This window comes from Empidonax traillii, unplaced genomic scaffold (assembly GCF_003031625.1).
Source record: "Empidonax traillii isolate 1590-97213 ecotype Southwest subspecies unplaced genomic scaffold, ASM303162v1 scaffold444:size1099390, whole genome shotgun sequence".
In the NCBI taxonomy this organism is placed as follows: Eukaryota; Metazoa; Chordata; class Aves; order Passeriformes; family Tyrannidae; genus Empidonax; species Empidonax traillii.
The window spans coordinates 724,584-751,361 of NW_020955637.1; the positions used below are offsets into that span (position 1 = coordinate 724,584).

Sequence of the window (26,778 nt, forward strand, 5' to 3'; positions counted from 1 at the left end):
CACCAAGAATTCCTTCCCAATATCCCATCTCTCCCTGCCCTCTGGCAGTGGGAAGCCATTCCCTGTGTCCTGTCCCTCCATCCCTTGTCCCCAGTCCCTCTCCAGCTCTCCTGGAGCCCCTTTAGGCCCTGGCAGGGGTTCTCAGGTCTCCCTGGAGCCTTCTCTTCTCCAGGTGAACCCCCCCAGCTCTCCCAGGCTGTCAGTGTTCACGTGTCATTTTAAATTAATATCAGCCACATTAAGTCATATTAACATACATTTTCATCCCCCTCCCCCTGGACCATGCTAATCCCTTCCCAATTTTACTTGATTGTAGGAGAAGATCTATTTGTATTGTCCTGTTTAATAATCCAAAGTATGAGCAGGGTGGGAGTTCTGTGATCTCTCCCAGTCTCTCTGAAATATGATAATAAAAAATAGTGGTTGGGAGAATCTCTTATTTAATATCCTTGGGATGAAAATGATCCAGTTCTGGTTCCCTGGGAAGGTCCATCCTTAAACTCTGAGATCAGGGCACAACACGCTCAGAACTCCACTGAAATCATACCCGCAGGCACGTTTTTAAACATGAATATTTACTAACATAAATAGTGTTTTATAACAAAAGGCACAGATTTTCAACTATAAACAAATGGAAAAATATGTACAATTTGCACAGAGGGGATCGACCAGCAAGTGCACAGTTGGTCACTGCAGATTTCCTTCCCTAGAAGCCGAGATTTCCTCCCTCCCAAGTCATTTCCACCCGTCAGGAAGTGTCCAGGTTGTGTTTCCCCCCAACAGGAAGCGGTGCCAGAGGAGGAGTTGTCGAACGGGAAGGCTGGAGCAGCCCGGGCTTTCAGATGCAGACGGTGCTGCCCAGCTCCTCGTACTGGATGATGAAGTAGGGGTAGCTCTGGTCGTCGTTGAAGATGACGAAGATCTGGGGCTCGAAGAAGTTGTCCACGCAGGAGTCGTACAGGTCGCTGGTGACGCTGCCCGGCTCCACGGGCGGGGGTCTCCTCATGGTGTGGTTGCCCACCGTGTACCTGCCCGTCAGCACCTTGGCCAGGAACATGTAGTGGACGCCCCTGGGGGAGCGCTTGGAGAAGTTGTGGGAGTAGCTGGCCTTCCTGGCGAAGTAGCTGCCCTGGCCGAACATGGTGGCGTGCTTGCCGCACACGCGCGGGTCGAAGTTGTGCTTGCAGATCCCGTCCACCACGTCCTGGGACGTGCCGTGGAACAGGTGCCGCTCGTTCATGAGCCTGTCCAGCCCGGACATCTTCTTGGACATGTACTCCTTTTTCCTGGAAGGGAAAATGGGAAGGGCGGGTGAGCGCTCGGAGCGGGTCGCTCGGCTGCGGCTCTGGCAGTCTCAGTGTCACCCCCTGGAAGGGCAGAACTGTGAGGGGAGACACAGAGCTCCCCCATAAAATTCCTGCTCTACAAACATCCATTTATCACAGAACTGTATTTCCATCCTCTTACCTTTTATATTTCTCCCAGAGAAACTGGTTCTGCACTCGCAGGATTTTCAGAATCTTGTATTTGGTCTCTGGCACAGTCTTGTGGAACAGGTTGTAAATGGTTCTATAGCTTTTGTCTTCCTTCAGAACAGGCACTTGGATGAAGTCCTGAGATGGATCCATACAAATCCAGGTTTCAGGATAGAAGCTGGGAGAGGTAACAGCAGCTGGAGATAAGATGTGTGCGGGGTCAGCACAGGGGGAGGGCGCCGGGGAGCTGCCGCCCAGGGTCCTGTGGGGAGGAGAAAAGGTGCTTAAACACTCACACAAGAGCCTCTCAGCACATTTATTTCATCCCCAACATGCCTTAAAAGATTAAGGTGGAAGTGTCCCAGGCCAGGCTGGACGGGACTTGCAGCAACCTGGGCTAGTGGAAGGTGTCCCTGCTGGGCAGGGGGTGGAACGGGATGGGATTTAAGGTCCCTTCCAACCCAGGAAGACTCTCATTGCCATTTGCACAGGCCAGATGTGGATTTGCATTTGCAGTTGGTTATTTTCCTGCCCCTCCTCCGGGAATGCTGCCCAGAGAGCAGCAGGGCTGAGGGAGGGAGCTGGGGCCAAGAACCACCACAGACTCCAGAGAAAAAAAAACACCTGGAAAACCCAGGGAAGGACAGCAGGAGGACTCTGCTCTCAACACCCACCTGGGATGTTCAGAGCCTCGAAGCTGCCACGCTGAGGTAAGTGTGGCATTTGTGTCCCCCTGCTCAGCCCTGCAGCTTCCCTGGCACGGGCAAGGACACAGGGAAACACCTCCAAATTCCACCCAGGACTACTTTCCCCAAGTATTTCTGTGGGAAAAGCTGCCACTGGCTCAGGGACCAACCCACCCTTAAAGCCTTGACGGGCCCTTCCACCACTGATGGGCCAGGACAAGGTGGATCCTGTCCCCAAACCCCCCAGACAGCCAGGAATGAAATCAAAGACTGAGATTTCTCCCCCTGTTCACACATCACCTACAGAACCCTCAGTTCAGGTTGGGCCTCTCTCAGTATTTAATGCTCCCAGTGATTCAGGAGCCTGAAAGAGCCGTGTGCCACCAAGAAATAGTTTAATGGCATTTTCTGACTGCAGGTTGAGATTTCTGATTCTAGAAAACGGTGGTTTTTCTGGGAAAAAAAAAGGAGTCTATTTTTAAATCAACACGTTTGATTTGGATCAGAGAGATGGGAAACTGTGGCAGCCCTCCCACTTCTCAGGGCAGAAACACTGAGGTGGTCATGTGGTTGTCACCTGCTGCTCAAGCCAAAACCAGCCTTCCCTTCATTTGCATGGATTTGACTCAACTCAGAGTTCCTCTCCCTGGTTATAAACAGTTGAGCAGAAACCCCCAAAGATGGATTTTTGTATGAATTATTGTTAAAGTAGCAATTGAATATCACAGTTTGTTTGCCCCCTTTAACAGGTAAAAAGATGTTATTGTGGGGGCCTCAGTCACTCCCACTGGACTGGAAGACCAAGCAGAGATTTCCAACGTCATGGATTAATAAAACATCAAATCCAATAAAAATCCTGCAACCCTTTATGTACTTGGTTCAGTTCTCCTGACTAGTGTAAAATATTTTTATTATTTATTCCGCAGGGGAAGCAATTAAAAAGTCAACACTTGTCATGCACCATCACCCACAGTTTCTATTCCAGGATTCTTTCCCAATTTTAGAATAGCATTAAATTAAGCAGGTGGGAAGGGAGGGAAAGAACACATCTCAGGTATCACTGTGTGGGAAGTGGAGGCAACACTGACTCCTTAAGGACAGATCCATGAATATTTAACCCACTCTTTTGCTCTTGCTAAGAACTGGTGAATTTAGGTGAGCATGAGGAGGCCCTGGGACAAAGAGAACAAGGATGAGCTTTGGTGCAGAACAGGGCTGCTCTAACCACCAGGCCCACCCTGGTTTTTCACCTGCACCCTCCAGTTTCTCTTTCATACCTTGGGGTTTCCCTCCTGTAAAACCAGATCTGTAAATGTTCCCAACACCACGTGTTTCGAGGCCGGGACCAAACCCACCCTCCCCTCGTGACCAGGCTGGGGGGGACTCTCAGGAACCCCATCAGGGAACGGTTTGGGTGAAGGACCTTAAAGCCCCTCCAAGTCCACCCCCTGCCAAGGACACCTTCCATGGACTTTTCAGGTTGCTGAAAGCTGGACAATGCCTTGGCAGACCTGGAGTACACCCCATGTCCTGAGATCCACAAGGTCCATTACAAATGTGAGTAACAGTGAGTAATTCCTCAGATAAATCTTATTTTGGAAAGCGGAGAAAGCTGCAAATCCGACCCAGATTTTCAAATTACCCTTCCCATTTCCCCACCCAGCAATGCCTGTTTCCCTGTCTCATCTCAAGGAACAGGGTTCTCCTGGGCAGACCAAGCCGGAAAACAGAGGGAATTCCCATTTTCCTGGGATACTTACTGCAGGAAGGGCATCAGCACGACGCAGGAGCGCAGGAGGGGCCTCCTCTTGATCTCCCTCCTGAAGCAGGCGTTCTGCTGGAAGCCATCCTTGATGTTGAGGATGTACTGGTTGTGCCAGGTGACAAACCTGACCTCCTTCAGCCCCCGGCACGAGGCCTCCTCGATCAACCTCACCACGGGCTGCCCGGGAAAGACGAGGAGAGGAGAACACACAGGTGAGAAATGACACGCTCAAAGGTCAGCATTTCTCCTCTGTGCTACAGACACCCAGTTGTGAAACTCCTCAGACACCCTCGAGCTGTCATTTGTGGGGCTCTCTGCCCAGCTCTCTCCGGCAGCCCAAACATGTACACGTGTGTGACCCACTGTGCAGGGAATTCCGGCTCCCAGCCCAGCACAGGCTCGGGAAGGTGGGAATACCTCGGAGTACTCCCTCCAGCCGAAGTGGTCCCTGCAGAAGTACTTCCAGACGGTGAAGCAGCTGGAGCTGGAGCCGGGGCAGGACGGGGTGCACAGGCGCCGCACTTGGTCAAACTCAGCAGTCTCGTACAACTTCATGAGGTTCAGATCCACGCAGAACTCCTGGCCCCTGGGAGAACAGGAAACAAGGCATTCTCACCTTCTGTGATCCACTGAACCCAGGGTGCTCACACAGGGACACAACCCCGAACCCAGAATCCTGCAATGGTTTGGGTTGGTCCTTGAAGCCCATCCAGTCCCACCCCTGCCCTGGGCAGGGACACCTTCCACTATCCCAGGTTGCTCCAAGCCCCATCCAACCTGGCCTTGGACACTCCCAGGGATGGGGCAGCCACAGCTTCTCTGGGCAACCTGTGCCAGGGCCTGCCCACCCTCCCAGCCAGGAATTCCTTCCCAATATCCCATCCATTGCCCTGTGTCCCTGGGAAGCCATTCCCCCCGGTCCTGTCGCTCCAGGCCCTTGTAAAAGGTCCCACAGAGACTCTGTGACAGAGGTGGGAACAGAAATTTCTGAAGAACTGCTCCTCACCAGCTAACCAAAAAAAGGCCTCTGTTTACAAATTAAAGCAGTTCAGTGGAACTATCTGCACTGAGAGAACGAGCACGTTGAACTCTCAGAAGAACAGGGCACACAACCCCAAATTTGGTGCTGCACAACAGCACAGTTCAAAATAAAACTCCACGAGCACTTCCAACAGCACAGCCTGGCTCCTCCAGTAAGTTATATCTGCTCTGTGCCCCCAAATGTAAGAATAACACACAGATATCGTGTCTTTGTGACACTGAACTGAGCAGGTTCCTCGACTGGCAAGTTATAACACTGATGTATTTTTGTAAGAGGGATGTATTTTTTAGATGAATGTTTGGGCTCTTCCTTTCATCCCTCTGAAGAACCCCACCCCGAATCCCCCGGGCTCCCTCCCTTCAGTAAGGCAGCACACTCTGCAAATGCTATGTACAAACAGACCAGCGGAGAGACATGTTTTGTAAGTGCTCTGAAAATACATGTGGTTTCGACCCCTCCTGCCGGGTTCGGGGACGTGTCAGCAGTTACCGCAAACAGGTTCAGAAAACCAGCGAGGCGGCAGCACGGGGGGCCCTGCAGGAAACCAGAGCCTGTTCCCATCAGCTCAGCTGTGCCACAGCCCAGCTCACACTGTCCCATCAGCTCTGTGGCACAGCCCAGCTCACACTGTGTCCCACCAGCTCCGTGTCACAGCCCACTCACGCTGGGGCTGAGGAAGCTGCTGATTTTCTCTCTGACTAAACCAGTTCCTCTCTGCAGCAGCAACAACCCGGCGGCCCCCGGGGCCACAGAGGCTACAGAGGGCCCAGCAGGCAGGAGAAGGGCTGTGCTCAGGGTTGACACAGATTGGTTATTGCAGGGCAGACAGGTCAGGCAGTCGCACCCTGCTGACCCCAGATCAGCAGTGTCTCATCTGATTTGTTACAGCTCTTTGACACTGCAGGTGAGGGACTCACCCAGAGCTGAGTCCAAGTGCTTAAAGAGGGACCAAGTGTTTAAAGCCCTGCATGAAACCCAGCTTCACTGGAGGTATATTGTCTTCATGAGATCAGGGAGAGCCACAGAGTCATTTAAAGCCCTGGAAAAGCCCTAACCACTCCCTGGCACTGCCAAGGCCACCACTAACCCATGTCCCCAGTGCCACATCCACAGGGCTGTTCAACCCCTCCAGGGATGGGGACTGGACAACCCAAAAAACAGCTTCATTTCTAAGCACAGGTACTGAAATAGGAACAGCAAATCCCTCCTGATTTCAGCAAATCCGAGCACCCACGAGGAAGGAACTTCACGATCGCTGCTCCTGCCGAGCCAATAATTGTCAGAGACTCTTTGTGTTCCTCGCCCCGGGATGGGCAGGTCCTGCACTGTTCCCGCAGGATTACCCGGGAGCAGCTCCTCCCGCGGGCAATCCTCGCAGCAATTCCAACCTTTGTCTCAGCGAGGGCTGCTGTGCTGCCCTGAGCAGCCGGGGAACAGCCTGACCTCCTCCTGCAGCCAGGTGACAGCTGTTTCCAAAACTGCAACCTGTTATCGCCTCCGAACCGGAGGAGGGATATGGGAGGCACTGCCGCTGCTCCTCCACACTCCCAGCTCCCCGAGGTTCCTACAGCTACAAGCCAATTAGTTTTATTTCATATGCAAATGATGCTCTAAAGTGGTGCAAAAAGGAACCCATTGACGGGCTGTTACACAGCAAACACTCCCAAAATCCCTTCACATGGCTTTTGTCCCTGCATTCCTCCCAGCAAGGAATTCAAAGCAGTTCCAAACCCCCCAAACTCAGGCAGAGGACTCTCAGCTGGGTCCCCATCTCCGGTGTTATCAGCAGCACGGCCTTATCTCACTGTGGCAGCCGTTTGTATCACACAGGAAACTCCTGAAATTTAACCATTCGATGGGCCAGCCACTCTGAACTCCCTGAGTGACCCAGTGACCGCTGGCTGTGGCTGCTCCATCCCTGGAGTGTGGGCTGAGTGACTGTCTCCAGGCAGGGTATGTCCCACAGGACATCCACCTGCTTTTCCCTGACTGGAGCCATTCCCACCTGGCCTTTCTCTTCTACCTAGAAGGAGCCCTTTCACAAAACTCTCCGAAATTACAGGAGAAAGAACAAGAAAAGAAATCAGAGCAGCAGTGAGAGGCCGTTGTGTCAGGAGAGTTGGGATCCCTTTTTGCCAAGAGAACGGGTGGAATTTTCAGCCAAAGCGGGGGGAACTGACGGGTCAGGAACCACAGAGTTGTTTTAAACAAATCCTTGTGTAATCCATAATGATGTTGCTTGTTTTGAAAAGCAACATGTGCATGACTAGACAGGTGTGTGTGTGTGTGTGTGTGTGAGTGGGGAAACCTGCCCAGCTCCTCAGCCAAGTATTTCCCCTTAGCAAAGAGCATCTTTAAATATCCTGGTGTGGGAATCTCCTGCTGGGAAGCAGCACTTGCCCTTGCTCTCTCCAATACTTTACTGAGAGCTGGAACTTCTCCAGGACCTCTCCTCACATCCATGGAGAAAACTGAGGGCTTCGGAATATTTCAACCTGCCTAAGTTGATATGCCCCCTTTTGTTTAGGTAGCTTGGTATGTGGCTCTACATACCTGGCAGACTTCAGAATGCAAAAAATACAATTTATGATAAATATTCAGTTTGAGGCCAAGCTGTGAGAAGTGGCTGAAGAAGTTGCATTACCAAGTAACTAAACAAGGTTTACCACTCCTCCTGTTACAGATCACGTTCCCTTAGGTGAGAGGCAACAACTTGAGTTACTGAGATGAGTGATGTCAAATACGCATTATCTCCATCATTACTCATCTCGATAATGATGAGGCAGGAAGGTTTATATAAATAGCTGCTTGAAGAACATCATAACACCGAGCTTATTCCCTAATTGAGCTGGGTGCCAGCGTCACACCCGCACAGCCCCACTGACTGTGGCACTGCCCGCCTGGGACACCCAGCAGGGCACACAGGGCCCTTCCTGGCCATGCCAAGTGCTGAGCAGGCGTTTCCTGCCGCCTGCCCCGGGCAGACAGGCCTGCAAAGCCCGTCTGACCACGGCAGATTAATGGCTTTAACAAACAATGCCGTCACCATGGAAGGCGGGACACGGGGAGAGGCCCCGCTCCTGGGCTGCCAGGGGACACCACACACACGGGGACACCGGGGAGCAGGTGGCACTGACCCCCACTGCTGACCCCCAGCAGCAGAGCCACCCCCAGCCCCAGCCCCACACACCCCAGGGCTCAGCAGGGTCTCCAAACACAACTGATGTTGCGTAAGGAGAAACCGGTGACAATGTGTAATAGGACATTTACCTCCTGCTTCAGAACCTCAGTGAGCCTGAGCCTGATGCCCCTTAGAACTTAAAACGTTTGGGATCAGAAGCTCTAGTCTTAAAGCACAGCTTCACTCCTAGGGTCTCCCAGACACCCACACACACAGGGCTCTTCCAAGGGATGGAATACACAAAAGAGCTACAGAAACTGCCACTTGGCTGTTCCACAACACTGGATATCCTAAATCTACAACAGTTTCCCAGCCTTGCACTGGGGCATGGTTTGGTAGCACCTACTCAAAGATCTTCACAAGGACTTTGAAGAGAAGAAAGGAGAGTGCAGGCTACGGAATTAGCAGCTCAAAGCAGAATTTAGTTAGAAAATGCTGATGTTAAAACAGTTTTTGTCTTTGTAGGCTTTTACCTGAAGAAAACACATCACAGAATCCTGAACTGATTTGAGTTGGAAGGGACCTTAAAGCCCATCTCATTCCAACCCCCTGCCACGGTCAGGGACACCTTCCACCAGCCCAGGTTGCTCCAACCTGGCCTTGGACACTTCCAGGGATGGGGCAGCCACAGCTTCCCCGGGCAAAACCTGTGCCAGGGCCTCCCCAGGCTCCCAGGGAAGGATTTCTCCCCAATATCCAGCCTAAATCTCCAGTTTGGCAGACACCCACCCACTCAGGGCAGAGTCAAGCCCAGCCTGTTCCCAGCCTGCCTCTGCTCCGTCAGGCTGAGCTCAGCCCGGCACTCCGGGGTGTCTGAGCCCACGCAGCTCCTGCACCTTCCCTCCCAGTCCCAGAACATCGTGTCTCTGGCACACACACCCCAACCTCCTCCCAGCTGGGTCAGACAGACTGAAACTCTGTGTCCCAGGAGCCCTCGAGCCCCACCAGCCCGGAACCTGCAGCGGGACGTGGCTGGGCAGCACCTTCCCTGGCTGGGCTGACTAAGCCTCGACCCAGCATTGTTCCCTGAGCATTAATCACTCCCAGGTCCATCCTCCAGGACACGTAGCTCGTGTGCAGCCGTGGATTTGGTGAGACAGCCTCTAGAAGGAAACTTCCTGCTCATCTGCACAGAGGTCAAACTGAAATTACTTCACGGGCCTTATCTCTGCCTTTGCTGTTTTGTTTTCAGAAATCATTTCATACACTTGGGGAATTTGAAGTTTCTCTGTTGTAAAATACAGCAAATTTTATCTGCTATGCAATTATACAGGATCTAAAAAATACGATTATTCCCCATTACATGTAATTCTTATTTCCTACTTCTCCTTCATTCTCAGTGGGTGGGATCTGTATTGTGGTATTGCCATCACTGAAAAGGCCCTGGCACAGGGTGCCCAGATGAGCTGTGGCTGCCCCAGCCCTGGGAGTGTCCCAGGCCAGGTTGGACGGGGCTTGGAGCAACTGGGCTAGTGGAAGGTGTCCCTGCCCATGGCAGGGCTGAGACTTGGTGGGCTCTGAGGTCCCTTCCAATACAAAGCAGTTTGTGATTCTGTGAAAAAAATTGGATTTAGTGCCTAATCCAAGTTAGGTGAGAGTAAAGATTAACAGTGACTTCAAGCACTACATTGGGTTACTGGTGTCTAATGAGAAATGTCAGCATAGCAGATGAAAATGAAATGTTAAGGAAGCAGGGATAGAATTCCTTCAGGAAGTGGAAGGAGAGGCAGTGAGCACAAGCCCCAAGGACTCAGATGGCAAAGGCAGTGGGAAGCCTTCGCTACACAGGTGTCTGAACTGGCACGAGCTGCACCAGGCTGGCAAACTTCTGTCTTATCTGCCCTGCCCCATCTGCACTGTGCACTTCCTCCAGAAATGAAAAATAAAGCAGCCTGCACCCTGCACCAGCCAGTTCTGGTGAACTGTACACACGAGCCTCACCACTGCTCCTCAGAAGGGAACCAGCAGCGTAAAAGCTGAAGAAGTTTCAGCTCTCGAGCCCACACTGGTAACACAAGCAGGGCGACCCAACAGCTGCTGGCTAATTTTAGACAATGAGTCGATAAACACGACCCTGTGCAGAGGAAACAACAACTTCTAATAACTGCTTTAATACTTGAGGTGACAGCTTAGGGACGACCAGCATTTCTGCTAGGGGTTGTTCACAGGGAATTAGCTGAAACACCACCATTTATTATCAGTGACAAGGGACCCCTTTTGATTTTGGCTGCTTGGAATGGAATGATGAAAAGTGTGCTGGGAGTGCACAGTGTATTCACAGTGACAGAAAGCAACTGCTCTGTCATCCCTGGGCCCAGCCCTGCCAAGGCTCTGTCAGGCTGCCACTTTCTCTAACACACAAAAAAGACTAATTAGGAACGTCAAGAACAAGCACAGAATGCCACAATAGCCTCTGAATTTCTACAGAGCTGAAGTTTTCTTATTTCACACGCCCCAAGTCTTTCAACCTCAAGGAACTTTCCAGGTGCCAAGTAACAGCTTTAGTAGGTGAGCACGAACTTTGTGTTGAGGGAAACCTGTTGGGTATTAATCAGGTAACACTGTCCCAGGGTTAAACTCGTTGGATACTAATCAGGTAACATCATCCCATGGTTTATAACACACTTGGATACAAACAGCAGGAAAAAAGAAGGCACATCCTGTTGTTATTTCTGCACCTTTCCTAGCAAGGGAGTGAATTCAGTTACCTACCGATACTTGACTTTGATCCTGTCGTTGTCAGGGTTGCAGTAGAGTCTCTCCAGGTGCTCCTGGGAATCGTTGGTCACGCTCTGCCAGGTCTGGGTTGCTGTCCTCCTCACCTGCCAGTGATAGGGCAGGACCGTGTGATGTCTGGGACAGTCGCTGCCATAAACACAAGTGCCCTGGAGAAAATCCACACAGATCTCGATCCCGTCCTCCTGGTGGGTGTGATACTGCAGCTGGTTCAGCAGCTCGAACACCAGGTCCAGAGAAGCTTCCTCACTCTTACCCTGGAATATCCCAGCGCTGAATTTATTGCTCGGGTTCAAGTTGTACTGCATTGGACAGCTGTTCTCCTGGAACAAGGCAGACGTGCAGCTCTCCAGAACCTTGTCAGGGAACAAAGGACAAGCTGCACCATCACTAGCACTTGGGTGCAAAGGATGATCCTGGAATGATTCGTTACCGTTATCAGCAGCAGTTCCAGGAGTTTCTGGGGAGAAGCCTTGCTCTCCTGACCGGCCGTCCTGCTCAGGATGCCCGGGGGAAGGACGGGCTCCTGGCAACTGACCCTGCACATCTGCAGCTGTTGGCACCAGCACACTCACGTCATTTTCTGTCTGGGGGCAAGAAGTACTGAGGTCCAGAGTCTTTTTCACAGCAGGTTCACATAAATCACTGTGGCCACCACCCTGGCCCCGGGGCACAAAGACCCTCTCCAAGGTCCCAGCTCCCAGCAGGCTGGTGAAGATCGGCCGCAAAGCCCGCAGGGTTTGTGGGTCCAGCCTCTTCTGCACTTGCTGCTTCTTCTTGAAGCAAGGCTTCACTGGTGGTATCTTCTCAGACAGCCTCACCTGAGGAGGGAAGTCTTCTGAAGGAGGGCACTTCATCCCTGGGCAGGGAGCCTGGGGCACCACACACGCTGGCTTGGGTTCGGTGTCCATCACACACAGACTTTGCTCCCTCCAAATCACTTTCAAATGTCCCAGAGCCTCCCCAGAATCAATCTAGGGCAGAAAGGAAAACAAGACAGTTAATCTCTCTAATTGCTCATGGTTGACACGAACAAGATCACCCCTGGAGAGGATTTCGAGCCAGCAACAGCAAACTCCTCCCCTGGCTGTGACTGCGGGGAGCCCTTAGGCACGTAAAGCATGAAAACAGCTAAACTCAGGCTAATTAATCCCAAACCCACACTCCTCATCTTCCCGCACATGAAGTCTCTGAGACACTCAGGCACGAACACACGGTCCCCCGAGGGTGGGCAGGAAAGAGGGATGGTCTGACGCCTCCTCCTTGTCAGGATGTTCTATAAACAAGAGCACTTTTGGTTCATTATATTCCACAAAAGCCAACGTGACGGCGCTCATTCCTGTGCCTCCCTCACACCCAGACCTGAGGAGCATGAGACACACAGCCCCGAGTGTCCTCAGCACACCCCGGGCATTCCTGCACCATTTCTTCTCCCACCACAGAGGCAAACCCACACATTCCCATTCCATTCGCTCGGATCCTCCCTCGTGCCACCTCCCACCTCCACCGGCAGAGAACCACCGGCTGCACGTAAACCCAGGGCAAACTTCATGGAGACTTCAGCAAGGGCCAGGATTTAATCCTGGGGGTGTTTCAGAGGAATTCCAGCGCTTCCAGCCTGTTCCTGCTGCTGCCCTGTCCGTGCCCTGACCCTCCCTCTCCTCTGACTCAGCTGCACCGTCACCCTGCCCGTGACACCTCTCACCCGGGCAACAGGAATTAAAACCGGGCACTGCAGCAAGCTACAGGGTGATAGTTACTCAGGAACTGAGAGAGAAATCATCTGCGAGCTGCAGAATTATATTTTTTAAGGCACAAATAAGCAGTGTGTCTCGGACGTCACCAACAGCAAGCGCTATGCCTTTTAATCAGCAATCCTGTAATATTTGATTACATTTAATTAAACCCTCTTCAATCTCGCCCGTAGCCTCAACGCTCAGACTGCAGGACATTAAGGATTACTTCCTGGATAAATGCATCCCAAGCGAAGCAACTTCTCATTTCCAAACAAAATCCCAGAGAACAGAGAAAATTTGGCAATAATTTCTCACTACTGATGACTTGCTCTGGAAAATTTCTCACTGAGTCTTCCTCATTTTGGAACATTCATTTGTAGGGCTTTTCCATTTCCCTGGGAAACAGCACGTCAGGATTGCCAGGAAAAAGAAAAAAAAAAGTTGTATCTCTCCGGTTTTTCCATTTTTAGATCGGATTTAAAGGAACTGGTGTATGTTTGCCAGATAAACGAAGTCACTGGTTTATCTGTAATTCTTCCACAGACATACCAGGCAACTCTCCTTCTAAACCACCAAAGGCACCTTCAAGTAACTCCAAAGGTTTAAAAATCCTCAACTCCGAAGGGAATGGGATGTTTCCCTTCATCCAGCCCAGGTCTCAGAGCCCCAGCAGCGAGCAGGAGGATCTCCCAGGGCTCACGGAGTCCCTGCTGTGCCGAGGAGCTGAGCAAGTGACTTCTGATCTCGTTCAGCCACATCCTCGCTGCTATTTCAACATTTACATTTCTCCCTTGATCAGCATTTCAGTTTCGCTGCTATTTTTAAAGAGCAGCCTTAGCGAGCGGAGCCGAATCCCCCCAACGCCTCTAAAAATAAAGCGGCGAGAAGGACGAGCGTGAGGCTTTGCCGGCGTTCCCGTTCCAGCGCTCCCCCATCCCAGACGAGCCGCTGCCGTGCCGGAGCAGGGTCCCCCCGCAGCGATGCTCGGTCTCTCGCCGCCTTTCGCAGCCGAGATGTCTGGGCGGGAGGTTTCGCTCCCCCAGCTCGCCATGGCACGCGAGCCGCTCCCCCAGCTCTGCCGGCCCCTCGCCCCCCTGGCACGGCGGGCACTGCGAGCGGCAGCGCGGACACCGCACCAGCCCAGCCCCGCTCGCACCTACCGGAGCGGCCGCCGCGTCCCGGCCCAAATCCGGGCGATCTCCGCACCACAATCCCTTTCCTGGCTGCGGGAAGGATCATAAAAGAGGCGAGAGCCGCTGGCGGGGGGGGGGGGGACGAGCACCTGAGCAGCGCCCGCAGGCTGGGGCGGTCCCGCCGGAGCGCGGGGGGTGCGGGGGGTCCCGGGCTCAGCACCGCCCCGCCGGGGGTGTCCGGCCGCCCATCCCGCCGCCTCCCGCCCCGGCTCGCTCTGCTCCCGCTCACATCTTCCCCGCCGGTTTAAATATCGCTGCCGGGAGCGCTGGCAGGGCAGCGCCGGCCGGGGCGGAGCCGGGCCGGTCCCCCGCCCCTCGGCCGGTCCCCCCGGGGTCGGCGCGTCCCGGCAGAGCCCGCCCGGCCCGGCCCGGCCCGGCCCGGCCCCGCCTCGCCCCGCTCCGCTCTCGGCGGGCAGAACCGAAAGCGCCGCCCGGGGCCGTTCCCCAGCAGCGACGGGCCGAGAGGCGCCTTCGCGTTTCATTTATCACGCACCGAGCGTTTCGTTTCAGCCCGGCAGGGAGGGAGGGAGGCAAGGAGGGAGGGAGGCAGGGAGGGAGGGAGGGATGTCCCCGGGAGCGGCGCTGCGTGCGCGGGGCTCGCACGCGAGCCGGGAACACGCCGGGAAGGAGCCGGGAAGGAGCCGTGTCAGCGCCGGGAACAGCCCGTCCTCAGCACGGCACCTGAGCCTCCCGCAGCTCGGAGCGCACGGGGCCGCGCTCGGCAGTGACTAAGAGGCAAAGCTGGGGGGCCCCTCCCGGACAAAGTCAGCCTGACTCAGCCCGGCACCCACACGCACCCCCTGGCACGGGCCCTGCTCCACCGCCCTGACACACGCGGCAGGAGCCAGCGTGACGGGGAACAGGTTTGCCCGAGCAGCTGTGGCTGCCCCAGCCCTGGAAGTGTGTCCAAGGCCGGGCTGGGCTTGGAGCAACCTTATCTAATGGAAGGTGTCCCTGCCCATGGCAGGGGTGGGATGGGATGAGAGGAGCTTTAAGTTCCCTTCCAACCCAAACCAGTCTGTGATAACACGCTACAGGCAGCCACTGTTTATTTACCCAGTATGTTATAGGTGGCGTTGGTTCAAAGCAGAGTTAAGCTCCCTTTGTCCCCGGCCGTGCTGTCCCCGTCGGGCTGTGCGTGTGTGAGAGCACAGCAGGGCGGCTCAGCCGCTCCGTGCAGCCCTGACGTGCCTGGCTGCTGAATCACCGCCTGTTCCCGGAGCAAACCTCCACAGCTCCGGCCAGCCACTCACACGGACACCAGCCACGACCAAGAGCATCTGCAGCACTAACTTGGCCAAAGAAAGTAACTCATAAAGAAGTAAATAGCTTCAGAAGGTAAAAATTGTGTTGATGGAACATCTATTATTTGGGGGCTTGGAGCAACCTGGGACCATGGAAGGGGGTTGGAAGTCCCTTCCAAGCCAAACCATTCTGGGATTCCACGACTCATGCTCTTGTTTTAGTTGTAAAGCCAGTCTTTCATTCCTTGTGCTCAGTGACTGTGCTCAGAACATACAGGCATATGGAAATAAATTCATTTTAAGGTGCCACTTGGAAAATGCTGTGTTAATATTCCAGGCAGAATATGGCACTTCTACCAACAAATTACAAAAATGGAGCTTCACAGAATCACAGGATCCCAGACTGGTTTGAGTTGGAAGGGGCCTTAAAGCCCATCCAGTGCCACCCCCTGCCATGGGCAGGGACACCTTCCACCAGCCCAGGTTGCTCCAGGTCCATCCAACCTGGCCTTGGACACTCTCAGGGCTGGGGCAGCCACAGCTTATCTGGGCAACCTGTGCCAGGGCCTGCCCACCCTCACAGCCAACAATTCCTTCCCAACATCCAGTCTCACCCTGCCCTCTGGCAGTTTGAAACCATTCCCTCTCATCCAATCACTCCAGGCCCTTGTAAACAGTCTCTCTCCAATGCAGTTGGAGAGGGAATGACACAACAGAGGCTCAGTAAAGGTGGCATCTGTATCTGCAGGAGCTGAAAACAAATTATCATCTGTAAATTAATTGAACTCTTGAGTGCCTGAAGCAGCAGCCCCAGCCCCGGAGCCTGCGTGGCCCCAGCGAGCAGAGCGTGGTGGGGCAGGGTGAGGGCGATGTGTCACATCCTCAGCAGGGACGGAAGCTGCACACACACACACACACGTACTTATCTGCCATCACCAGAACAGAAATTACCGCTCTGGAATAGCTCATTTCACGCATGAGATATAAATACGAGGCACATATGGCTGAACGACACACCGGGGTGGGCACGGCTCCCGCTGCAGTGGGAGTGGGAGGATGGCACCGGGCAAAGACGGAGGCTGGAATAACCATCCTTCTCCAAACAACTGTATATAATTAAAGGAAACACATCACAGCACACCAGACCCTCGTACACCCATTTCTGAGGCTCCCCCACACAAATATAGAAAGAAGCTCTGACCACTGTGAAAGCATGATCTCATTTTTAAATACATGTTTAAATCTTAAGCATGAGAATGCAAGCTTTAATTATTTCCTTCAGATGGTAAAGGGCACCAGAGCGAATGCAGCAATCTACAACTCTGCCTTCCAAATCCAGGATAATCACTATGCACACTTGATTTGGGATGAAAGAGGGGAAACATCTGACTTCAATGTTTGTGCTAAAACAACAAAGTTCTCAGGCTCCAACACATTTTTTTCTAGTGACTGGAAACCTCCTTTTCTATCTCAACCTTTGCACGATGAACATTCTTCACTCCCTAAAACAAATCCCAGGACAGGAAGGCTGATTGTCCTTTTCTGGTGTTTTATACAAGTCAACAAACAGCACTGTGCTGCTGACTAACAAAAAGCTCCATCCAACCTGGCCTTGGACACTTCCAGGGATCCAGGGGCAGCCACAGCTTCTCTGGGCAACCTGTGCCAGGGCCTGCCCACCCTCACAGCCAACAAGTCCTTCCCAATATCCCATCTGTCCCTGCCCTCTGGCAGTGGGAAGCCATTCCCTGTGTCCTGTCCCCCCATCCCTTGTCCCCAGTCCCTCTCCAGCTCTCCTGGAGCCCCTTTAGGCCCTGCCAGGGGCTCTCAGGTCTCCCTGGATCCTTCTCTTCTCCAGGTGAACCCCCCCAGCTCTCCCAGCCTGGCTCCAGAGCAGAGGGATCCAGCCCTGGCAGCATCTCCAGGGCCTCCTCTGGACTCTCTGCAGCAGCTCCACGTCCCTGTGCTGTTGTTCCCAGGGCTGGGACAGCTCTGCAGGGGGGTCACACCTGAGGGGGCAGAGGGGTAGAACACCCCCCTCTCCTGCTGCCCACGCTGGGGGATTACAGGGGTTCTGGGTGCCAGAGCTCATGGCCAGGTCAGGGTATGTTGAATCCCCAAATCCTTCTCCTCAGGGCTGCTCCCAACTTGTGCTTTTCCATAACAGTGCCTGAAACAAATGCTAATCACCAGCAAATACCTCACCAAGCCCTACCCTTTTGCCAGCAAGCCAGGGTGGGTGAGCACCCAGGGAAAAGACAGGTCAGTAATGCAGACGTGTATTAAAAATTAACAGGTGGGAAGGGAGAACCTCTGAAGTGCTGGCTGTGCTTCTGTGAGGGTGGAATAATGCCACCAATGTCACTAATGAAAAGGAAGAGGGAGGAGGCAGCACAGCTTTATTCACACCTGTAGCCTTGGCTGGACTGACACCTACTGGGCTCCACCCGCTGTGCTCTGTCCTCGGGATGAGGAGGCAGAAATGGCACGGCCCAAACGTGTCAAAGTGAAATCTTCCATTCATTAGACTCATTCAACAACGAATTTCTATTCGTTAATTTTGTTCCACTGATTCATCCTGTTCATCTCTGTGGCTCCCATTCGTCAGTGAAACCTTCTGAATCCAGACCCAACTTCTACACTTGCAGCACAGCCACTGCCTTTGTCTCAAATTCCCTTTCTTTTCATATCGTATACCAGTAGTTAAAAGTTTTCAAAGCACAGCATTCTGTTTCAAAGTTTGGTGAAAGCAGCATTTCTCAGGAAAGCCACTGGTACATCACACAGGACTGTCACCACACCTGGTCACTTCACTATCACATCATCTTATCTCAGGAAGTGATTCCTGACTCACGGATCTGGACAAGGAACACTATTCAAAAGTGGGCCCTTTTCCTGGAAATTTGTTAATCATTTCTGCTGAGGTATTTTAGCGTCCCAGGCAAGGGATGGACCTCGACCCTTGGCCCAACACCTGAATGCTTCCAGCACATCAGGACAGCAACAGTATCCATGGAAGCTGAATCATTACTGAGAGTTCCCAACTATCTTCTGGAACAAGAAATCATTTATCACAGAATAGAAACAGAAAAAACATGGTATCAGTCACACTGAAATGAGCAGTTTCTCCACAGCTCAGCTTTCTAGATGGAGTTTCCTTCTGCAGCTGCTCCAGTCTGAGGGGAAAAGCAAGGATGCTTCACAACTAAAACAATATTTTAAAAAACCCTCTAAACTCTATTTTTAAAATGCATGCAGTGAGCATTTGCAGGCTATCAGGCAGGAATTGAGACCGGGTAACACAGTGCACAAAAAAGTACCAGACTGGAGAGATGCTCTGGGGCATTAAACTGATTAATTAAAGCATCCATCCAATTTGGAAGCTGGTGTAAATACACGAGCTAATACATAAATGGAGTGGAAATATGCCCACAGTGGGGACGGGCTCATTTGGCTGAGGTGGCATTTTGCTGAACTGCTGCACCCTCTCGTGGAAGTCTCTTAAATCCACGTACACTGGAAATTCAGCTGAGGCCAAGGCAGCCCTTACCAACCCTCAGCTAATACAAACTGAACCATAAAACACCACTGAACGTCTGAGATTTCTTAGGGGTGATTCTGGAACGCTCACCAGCTGGATCCTGCCACCAGGTAAGCAGCACTGTGTGGATGGCAGTGCTTTGTTCCTGCTCCTTCAGGCTGACTCCTATTCAAACAGAAGGGGAATGTCCCTTTACAATGCAGTGCTGGCCAGCTAGGATTTAAATTCTTTCTAAAATCACCAGTTAGTTCTATCTAACAGACAGACAGTTTGCTATCTCCATGCAAACGAAGTCCATTCTTCGACCAAAAATCCCACCAAATTAAAAAAGAATGCCTGAGAGGTGACAGTGCTGTGTATTTTACATCTGAAAACCAGCTCAGAGCTGCTTCCTGGGGCAAACCTTTAACTCCCCAATAAAACACTGGCTCCACAAAGACCTGCCACACCCTGGGGAAGCTGAAGGTGTGAGTGAAGATCTCTGGAGATATCCCTGGAAAAGGTCAATCCTTACTATATAAAAGGTAGAGGCATTGTAAATTTGACCGCCCCTTCTCCCAGGCTTTGCATGATTCAAACAGCAAGGAGGAAAAGGGGAACACTCACATCTTAAATTGAGAATAAAATAAGCGAGAGGGAGAAATCGACGCTAAATTCAACAAAGCATTTTTCTTCCAAGATGCAGGAGCTGAAGAGCCAAAACCTGCAGCTCAGGGAGCAGCTGGGTGGACAGAGGCTGCAGAACACCTAAATAAAACCTCAGCCTTAGGATGGTGCAGGAAACAGCCCAATGCCTGCTCTGTTCAGCAGCTGCTCTTGGAAACAGCCCCAAGTGCCTGGCAGTAGGAGATGCTCTGCTCTCATCCCAGGAAGGGAATTTGCACTGGGACATCATTTCTTTACCCCAGAGTTCCGTGTGGGAGCACGCTAGGAATGCTTTGATTCTAGACCTCACCACTCAGCATTGCAGGAGGGTCCAGGACACTGCCTTGCTACGTTAATTCTGTTCAGGGTTTTTTTCTTTCATGTTTCCTAAGGTTTTTTTAAATTAGGAAGAAAACCTGGCAGAATTTTCTCTAACCAGATCCAGGCTGAGCCAGGTGGAAAACCAAAAGCTAAGTCTGTTTCCTGTGGATGGATTTATCTCCAACCACTCAGAAGACAGAACAGTCAGAAACACCCCCGTTTATTCCCTCATCCAAACATCCCTCACATGACCCTTCAGTTTTAGTTCATCCTTCTTACTTTAGATCAGCATTTTGGATGGCCAACTCTTCTGACTACACACTGTAGGGTAAAATTGTCCTGTGGTTGAAGTCCAGGTGTTTGCCAAGCTCAAGGCTCCAGGAATGGGAAACCCTGGAGAACTCCCAGGTGGAGAGCGGCACCAGGCCCCGTGAGATCCTCCCACAGCCCCGAGGGACGGAGCAGCAGTGGTGGGTGGGTGCCAGGATCACACGCTGCAGACTCAGAAATCCCATCTGGCTGGTTCCCTCCCACCACCAGGGACTCAGGCTGCTGAACTGGACAGGGATAATCCCCCTGCAGATCACCTCATACATCCCCAGGGTGGGGATGGGGGGAGAACCCCTGATCTGCTGCTGCACAGACCCCAGCTGAGTGTCCCACAGGGAAACAACTCTTTGACTTGCCTTTATGTCATGGTTATTTTCCAAACAGTGCCTCTGACACTGCTTTTCCAAAGTGGGGCCAGTTCCAGGCTCTACCCGAGCAAACCAGCCCCTGCATCTATTCCTAGACATGATTTCATTCATTTGGTCCACACCACAAGAACCCTAAAAGTGCCAAAGAAGGAAAGTGGAGCAGCTGAGACCATTTCAAAAATGGGTCACATATGCCACACTGAGCTGCCTTCACATACAGCAAGTGCCTTGGAAACCCAGCAACTCCCAGCTTTTAGAAACAGTAGGTACCTCTTTTGGGGACTGGAAGGTGTCCCTGCCTGTGCCAGGGGGTGGAATGAGGTGAGCTTTAAGATCCTTTCCAACCCAATCCATCCTGGGGTTCTAAACCTGGGAACTGATTTGGCTGGAAAATAATACAGCTTATGGCTCCAGTTTCAAACCTCAGGCACCACAGAAGGTTTCAGGAAAAGCACAGCACACGGGAGAACGGGAAAGCTTCTCACCCACCCAGCTACCACACAGAGGGAAAAGCTGCTCAGCTCATGAGTGCCACCAGTGCTCAGCCAAAGGAGGTCTTCCTTTGTATTTCAACAATCCCCCATCAGCTGATCCCAAACTCAGCACACTAATCCCTTCCTGAATGATAAATTCCATGGGCAGGGACATTTCCACCAGCCCAGGTTGCTCCAAGCCCCGTCCAACCTGGCCTTGGACACTTCCAGGGATCCAGGGGCAGACACAGCCTCTCTGGGCAACCTGTGCCAGGGCCTGCCCACCCTCACAGGGAAAGATTTCTTCCCAGTATTTAATCCAAATCTACTCTCCTGCAGTTAAAGTCATTATGAGTCATATTAGCACAGAGGATGACAAACACTTTGCTAAGGAGCAGACATTTCCTGTTAATCACCTGCCTTGGAGATTACACCTTTCAATCCAACACAAAGGTGTTTTGGAGTCTATACTTCCCACAGATAAGCAGCAAAATAAAATAAACAAAATAAATCCTGCTGGGAAGTGTCACTGCCCTCCTTTAAAATTTTCAGCTTAGTCCAGCTTAGAGATTTAGATAAAATTGAGAGCATGTACTGCCAGCTTATTTATCACTGCCTCAGTGTTTCAGGAAGAAATTCGGTAAGAAACCTAATTCATAAGTTACAAAGACAACAGCGATAATTTTCCCATTATCAGCAGATCTTTTGCTGTTGGGTCACAGAGCAATTGTTCCTCTGATTTTGATACCTCAAGCTCCCAACAGCTTCTGAACGAGGATTCAGCCAAGATGCAGATTTAGGCACTTAAAGAAACCCTGGAATTGTTTTGACAGGAACTGGTGGCCCTGTTTATTTTGGGGGAGTATCTTCGAGGCACTCAGAGCACGAAGCTGCAGTGACATCTCGCTGTACACACTGTTCTGCCTGAAGGCACAGTTTGCCAGTGCCAGGGGGTTTTTAAGGGCAAAGTGCTCATCTGTTTTTTTTCCAAGAAGATCTGTCGTCATTCCGCTGCCTAAAACAATGTCCTGCTTCATCCTGATGGAGAGACAGATGGTCACTGGGCAGATTTCCTTCCCAAATGACGGCATCCTTGCCATGTAAACCCAAACCAGGAGCTGAGACAGTTACAGCCCACCACAGCACAGCACACATTTACCCAGATGAGCAGAAGGAAGAAATCTGGGCAAGGACAGAGACAGTGATTCATGTGAATCCTGAAACAATCTTAATCTTCCTCACAGTTTCCAACTACTTTATACAACTCTAACCATGTTCTTTAATAAGAGAATTCATGTTTGGTAACGTTGGTTAATTAGTGATGTTACCTACTAGAATCAGACTGGTTTGGGTTGGGAGGGACCTTTAAGACCCTCCAGTTCCAGCCCCTGTGGTGGGCAGGGATGTTATGGGTTTAAGGTTTTACCAACAAAGCAGGACCAACCTCTGCTCCTGCTGGAGAACCCTGTTCAGCACAGACTTTGCCACCTGACAGGCAAACAGCATCTCCCACCCGTGGAAGCCAGAAACTGCTGAAATCACTTCAGAACAGGTTAATTCCTGCAGGAGGCCAAGGCCAGGCTGGACAGGGCTTGGAGCAACCTGGGCTAGGGGAAGGTGTCCCTGCCCATGGCAGGGGGTGGCACTGGATGGGCTTCAAGGTCTCTTCTGTCCCAAACAATTCCATGGTTCCACGGTGAGGGGGAAGGTTGGCTCCCTGCCTTCTGTGCACAGGTATGGCCACAACTGGTACTCACAGGTGTTTCTGCTGGTCCTCAGAGCTCCTGCCCTTCATCTGATGGGCTGGTGTGTCCACAAATCCAGCCTGGGAATCCCTTCAGGAGAGATGTTTCCAAGCCTGGAGGCAAGTCTGGCTGGCAGGAGTATAATTCCCATAGCTGCCTGCAGATAGCATGACATGAGCAATAAATCCCGTTAGCACACTACAGCAATACACCGAGGCTGAAAATCCACGCTTGGCTTGGTCTTGGAAATTTATTACAAGGTCAAAAAGCAACTCCTACTGCACCTGAATGTTTTATAAAGCTCTATTATAGCGAGTTAATTGTGTTCATATTTAACCCCATTTCAATTTAACCTCATTTCCAGGAGGCATTTCCTCGTGGTGTGCACCTTGTGTGTTTTCTTGGAAGCAGATAACACTAGTAACCGGGGGTGGGGGGAATAAACGGGAAAAAATGTCCTTAATTAAATTTTAGGAACGCATACAGTTTGCTAAATGATGTTTTTACACCAAAACGCTAAAAATATTTAAGAGAAATGTGCTGTCCAGGGACCAAGGAGTTCTTCTGCTGCAGTCAGCCCAAGGCCATGGGGCAATGCCTGTATGCCCCTGCTGGGGGACACGGATGGCAATCCTCAAAACTCCAGCTCAAAACTCCTGCCCAAAATCTGTTCTCACAAACTGCAGGGGGAACGATAAAAGGAGTGGAAAGCAGAGCCCTCTGTGCGGCTGGTGTGGAGCGGGGAGGGGGCTCAGGGAGCGGCTCCAAGAGCCCGAAACGAGGCAGAAACGCTGGAGGGTGGGATTTCCACCGGCAGGAAAAAAAAACAAACAAACAAACAAAACAAAACAAAACTCCACTCCTCTCCCAGGCAAAGTGTGCCAGCCCGGAGGGATCCCCCCGAGAGCACTCACCTGCCTCGGCCGCCGCGGGTCCCGGCGCGGGGAGCGCGGCTACATCGGGGATGGGGAGCGGGGCTGGGATCGGGCCGGGGCTCGGGAGAGGGGCTGGGATCGGGATGGGGATTGGGAAAGGGATTGGGATGGGGCCGGGTGCTCCGGAAGCGCTTTGAGCCGGTGCCGGTCCCGCCCCTGCCGCGTGTGCTGCCCCCGGAGCCGCTCCGAGCGCTGACGGTGCCGCTCCCGACATGGCTCCCAAGGGCGGCCCCGGCGGGCGCCAGCAGTCCGAGGAGGACCTGCTCCTGCAGGACTTCAGCCGCAACCTCTCGGCCAAGTCCTCCGCGCTCTTCTTCGGCAACGCCTTCATCGTGTCCGCCATCCCCATCTGTGAGCGGGGGGAACGGGGCTGGCGGCGGCCGGGAGGGCAGCGGCGGGTCCTGAGGGGAGCAGGAGGCCCTGAGGGGAGCAGGAGGCGCTGGGAGGGGGATCGGCGGCACCTGAGGGGATCGGCAGCACCTGAGGGGAGCGGGAGGTCCTGGGAAGGGGATCGGCAGATTCTGAAGGGGACCGGTGGCCCCTGAGGGATCAGGGACTCCCCAGCACGGGCTCTGTCCCGCTGCCGCTCCGAGCCCACCCCGGCGGGGCCGTGCGGGGTCGGTTCCGTGCGGGTTTGGGGCCGATCGTGGGCCGCCCGTGAGGGCCCCACAGCCCTGACGTGTCCCTGCGGCGCTGCCTCGGCCCGGAGGGGCCTCACGGAGCGCGTTTCTCCATCCCGAGTGTTCCTAACGCAGCCCCAGCGCTCCAAGGGATTTGCGGGAATTGGGTTTGGGCTGGTGGAGCCCGTGCCGAATTACAGAGCTGGTCTCCTGTGTGCTGATCCTGGAGAAAAAAATGCTCCTGTGGTTTTTTTTTTCCTTGGAGAGAAGCCACTCAAAACGTGATTTTATTTTTTTCTCCTTTGAAGGGCTCTACTGGAGGATATGGCACATGGATCTGGTTCAGTCCGCAGTCCTGTACAGCGTGATGACCCTCATCAGTACCTATCTGGTGGCTTTTGCGTATAAGAACGTCAAGTTTGTCCTCAAACACAAGTAAGTTTGGTGGCTGTTGGGACTGGAATTTATTATTTAATAATTTAACAGAACCAGCGTCTACAACTTAATTTTTTTTATGAATAAGAATGCCTGAAATGTTACTCCAAAATCTGTTTTACACAGAAATATTTCCTAGTTGGTTTTTGTTGTCACTTGTAATTATGGAGTAGCCTAGTCTTGTCAGCTAAGAGTACAGTGAAATAGCAGAAGTACCATTGTGCTCAATGGGTATTGCCATAAATTATATTTAAATTAAATTACTGATTATATCAACATTATATTACCTATAGCAGTTTGATTATTACCTGTCCCTTCAACTTGACAAAACTGTTTGGTGTCTTGACTCCATTTTATTCTTCGCTGTAAATAAAACTTCCTCTAATCCCAGGGTTTACCTGTGGGGGTTTTAATTAGTTTCTGGAGTTGAACATGAGTGGTGTTGCTTACAGGGTAGCCCAGAAAAGAGAGGATGCTGTTTCCAAGGAAGTGACTCGCAAGCTGTCCGAGGCAGACAACAGGAAGATGTCCCGTAAGGAGAAGGATGAAAGGTGATCTCCTTGTCCTCTTCCTTCTCTCCTTTGTTGTACTGCTGCCTTAAGTGTCCTTAAGGACATTTAAATCAGATACACTGATTTAAATATGCCTGAACTGTTGTCTCTACTTGCTCCTAGAATCCTGTGGAAGAAAAATGAAGTTGCAGACTATGAAGCGACGACTTTTTCCATCTTCTACAACAACACCCTGTTCCTGGTGCTGGTCATCATCGCTTCGTTTTTCGTGCTCAAGAACTTCAACCCCACCGTGTATCCTTTGTGCCCTGGCTGAAAAGCAGAGTTTACAGAAAAACCCTTCCCAATCCCATGAATGTGACATCAGGTGCTTTAAGGACATCACTCCAGAAATTCTCGTGGCTTTGCCACTTGAGCTGTAATTTTGGAACGAGGAGGCAGCTTGTTTTTCCTGCAGAAACCCTCTGTCGTTGTTAGTTGCCAGGTGCTCTTACCTTGCAGGTTGCTTTAGTTTCTGTAACTTCACAAGTAGAATCTTGTGTTCCTTAAGGAAATTGGTATTGCCAGTCAGGGCAGTTAATTCAAGATGTTCTGTAGTTAAAACTTGTTTTGCAAATACAGTTAAGAGAACAGGCTCGACTTTATGAGTGTCTTAACTTTAAAGGTAAGTTCGTGCCTTTATTTTGAGCTGCAGTTGAGGTTACAGTATTTCAGTTTTAAACCTGTAAAGACCATTCCAATTCCTTCTTTTTCACAAAACTTCTAGTAAATGTTCTGTACCAAAGAAGTATCTATAGAATTGTATGTCCTTAACCTGTTCCCTACAGAAACTATATTCTTTCTATAAGTGCTTCATCAGGACTGATCGCTCTGCTCTCCACTGGATCCAAGTAGACAAAAACCCCACAGCATTTTTTTTTCTGTGAGAGGCCTCAACTGCCATAAAAATGTTCAAGGGCAGAATAGGAATTTTTTTTTTTTTGTATTATGAGTGTAAGGGGGGGGAGGGTTTGAATCCAAAGTGATGGAATTATCTTTACTTTTGGTATCTTTACATGGTGTTACTCAAGACATGAATGAATGAATTTTTTTACTTCAGGAGGGAAATGGGGTGTGAGCTGTGAGCAGGCACCTCTGTGAAGCTCCCCAGAGCTGTGATGGTTCTGCAGCCCACGGGCAGCTCCACACTGGGACTGCCCAGCTGCACCCACAGCCCCTGGGAGTTTGGGGAGCAGCCTCAGAGCCAAACTCACCAATCAAAAAAGTGACAATCCACCATCTACCAATGTAACTTGGGAAGTTGTAATAAAAAGGAGCTTTTTTTGCCATTTAGTTCCTTGTATTTCCATTCTTTAAAAAAATGGGCATTTTCATGTGTAGGTTTGTTGGCTCATTCTGCTTTCTCCACCAAAGGAGGCTTTTCCTGTGTTCATTGGAAATACTCCTAATTTTTAAGTAACTTGTTGTCAGGACAACAACCTAAACCCCCTAGAAAAACACTTTGGAAGTGATTTGAATATACTTTTTTTTTTTTCCCCATTCATTTCCAAAATTGCAAATAAATAAAAAGCCCTGCAGTTTCCTTGCACAGCTTAGCAGAAATGCTTTAGCTGGCTTGTTGTAATGGGTTTATCAGACAATCCTGTCCCTTATTTTCTTGCTATCACTGAAGCAGCTGTTCTGTTAAATGCCAAACTCGACTGCTATTATTGGAATTCTAGTGCAGAAGTTACAGATCCTGCCATTACAGACTTGGGATCTGTAGGGAAGAAGGAGAAAGCTCATAATCAGATTT

The 26,778-nt window shown here is 51.5% G+C and overlaps 2 protein-coding genes across 4 annotated transcripts; one reads left to right on the plus strand and one right to left on the minus strand.

Moving 5' to 3' along the window:
- Positions 1-558: 558 nt before the first annotated feature.
- Positions 559-22,643, minus strand: TIPARP (TCDD inducible poly(ADP-ribose) polymerase). Of its 3 annotated transcripts, none has more exons than XM_027894842.1 (6): positions 22,494-22,643; positions 10,862-11,859; positions 4,344-4,512; positions 3,922-4,103; positions 1,468-1,737; positions 559-1,286 (listed from the first exon to the last, which is right to left on the minus strand). In XM_027894842.1, the coding sequence occupies exons 2-6, from the start codon at positions 11,794-11,796 to the stop codon at positions 839-841; spliced, it is 2,004 nt and encodes a 667-aa protein (XP_027750643.1). In that variant the 5' UTR covers positions 11,797-11,859; positions 22,494-22,643; the 3' UTR covers positions 559-838. The 3 variants fall into 3 exon arrangements, with proteins under 3 accessions (XP_027750643.1, XP_027750644.1, XP_027750642.1); XM_027894843.1 differs by lacking the exon at positions 22,494-22,643 and adding an exon at positions 13,171-13,509; XM_027894841.1 differs by lacking the exon at positions 22,494-22,643 and adding an exon at positions 12,048-12,521.
- Positions 22,644-23,586: 943 nt separating this feature from the next.
- On the plus strand, positions 23,587-26,315 carry SSR3 (signal sequence receptor subunit 3). Its single transcript, XM_027894867.1, has 5 exons — positions 23,587-23,767; positions 24,345-24,471; positions 24,924-25,022; positions 25,146-25,277; positions 25,811-26,315. Exons 1-5 carry the CDS (start codon positions 23,629-23,631, stop codon positions 25,875-25,877), a joined length of 564 nt encoding a protein of 187 aa, XP_027750668.1. The 5' UTR covers positions 23,587-23,628; the 3' UTR covers positions 25,878-26,315.
- Positions 26,316-26,778: the final 463 nt, after the last annotated feature.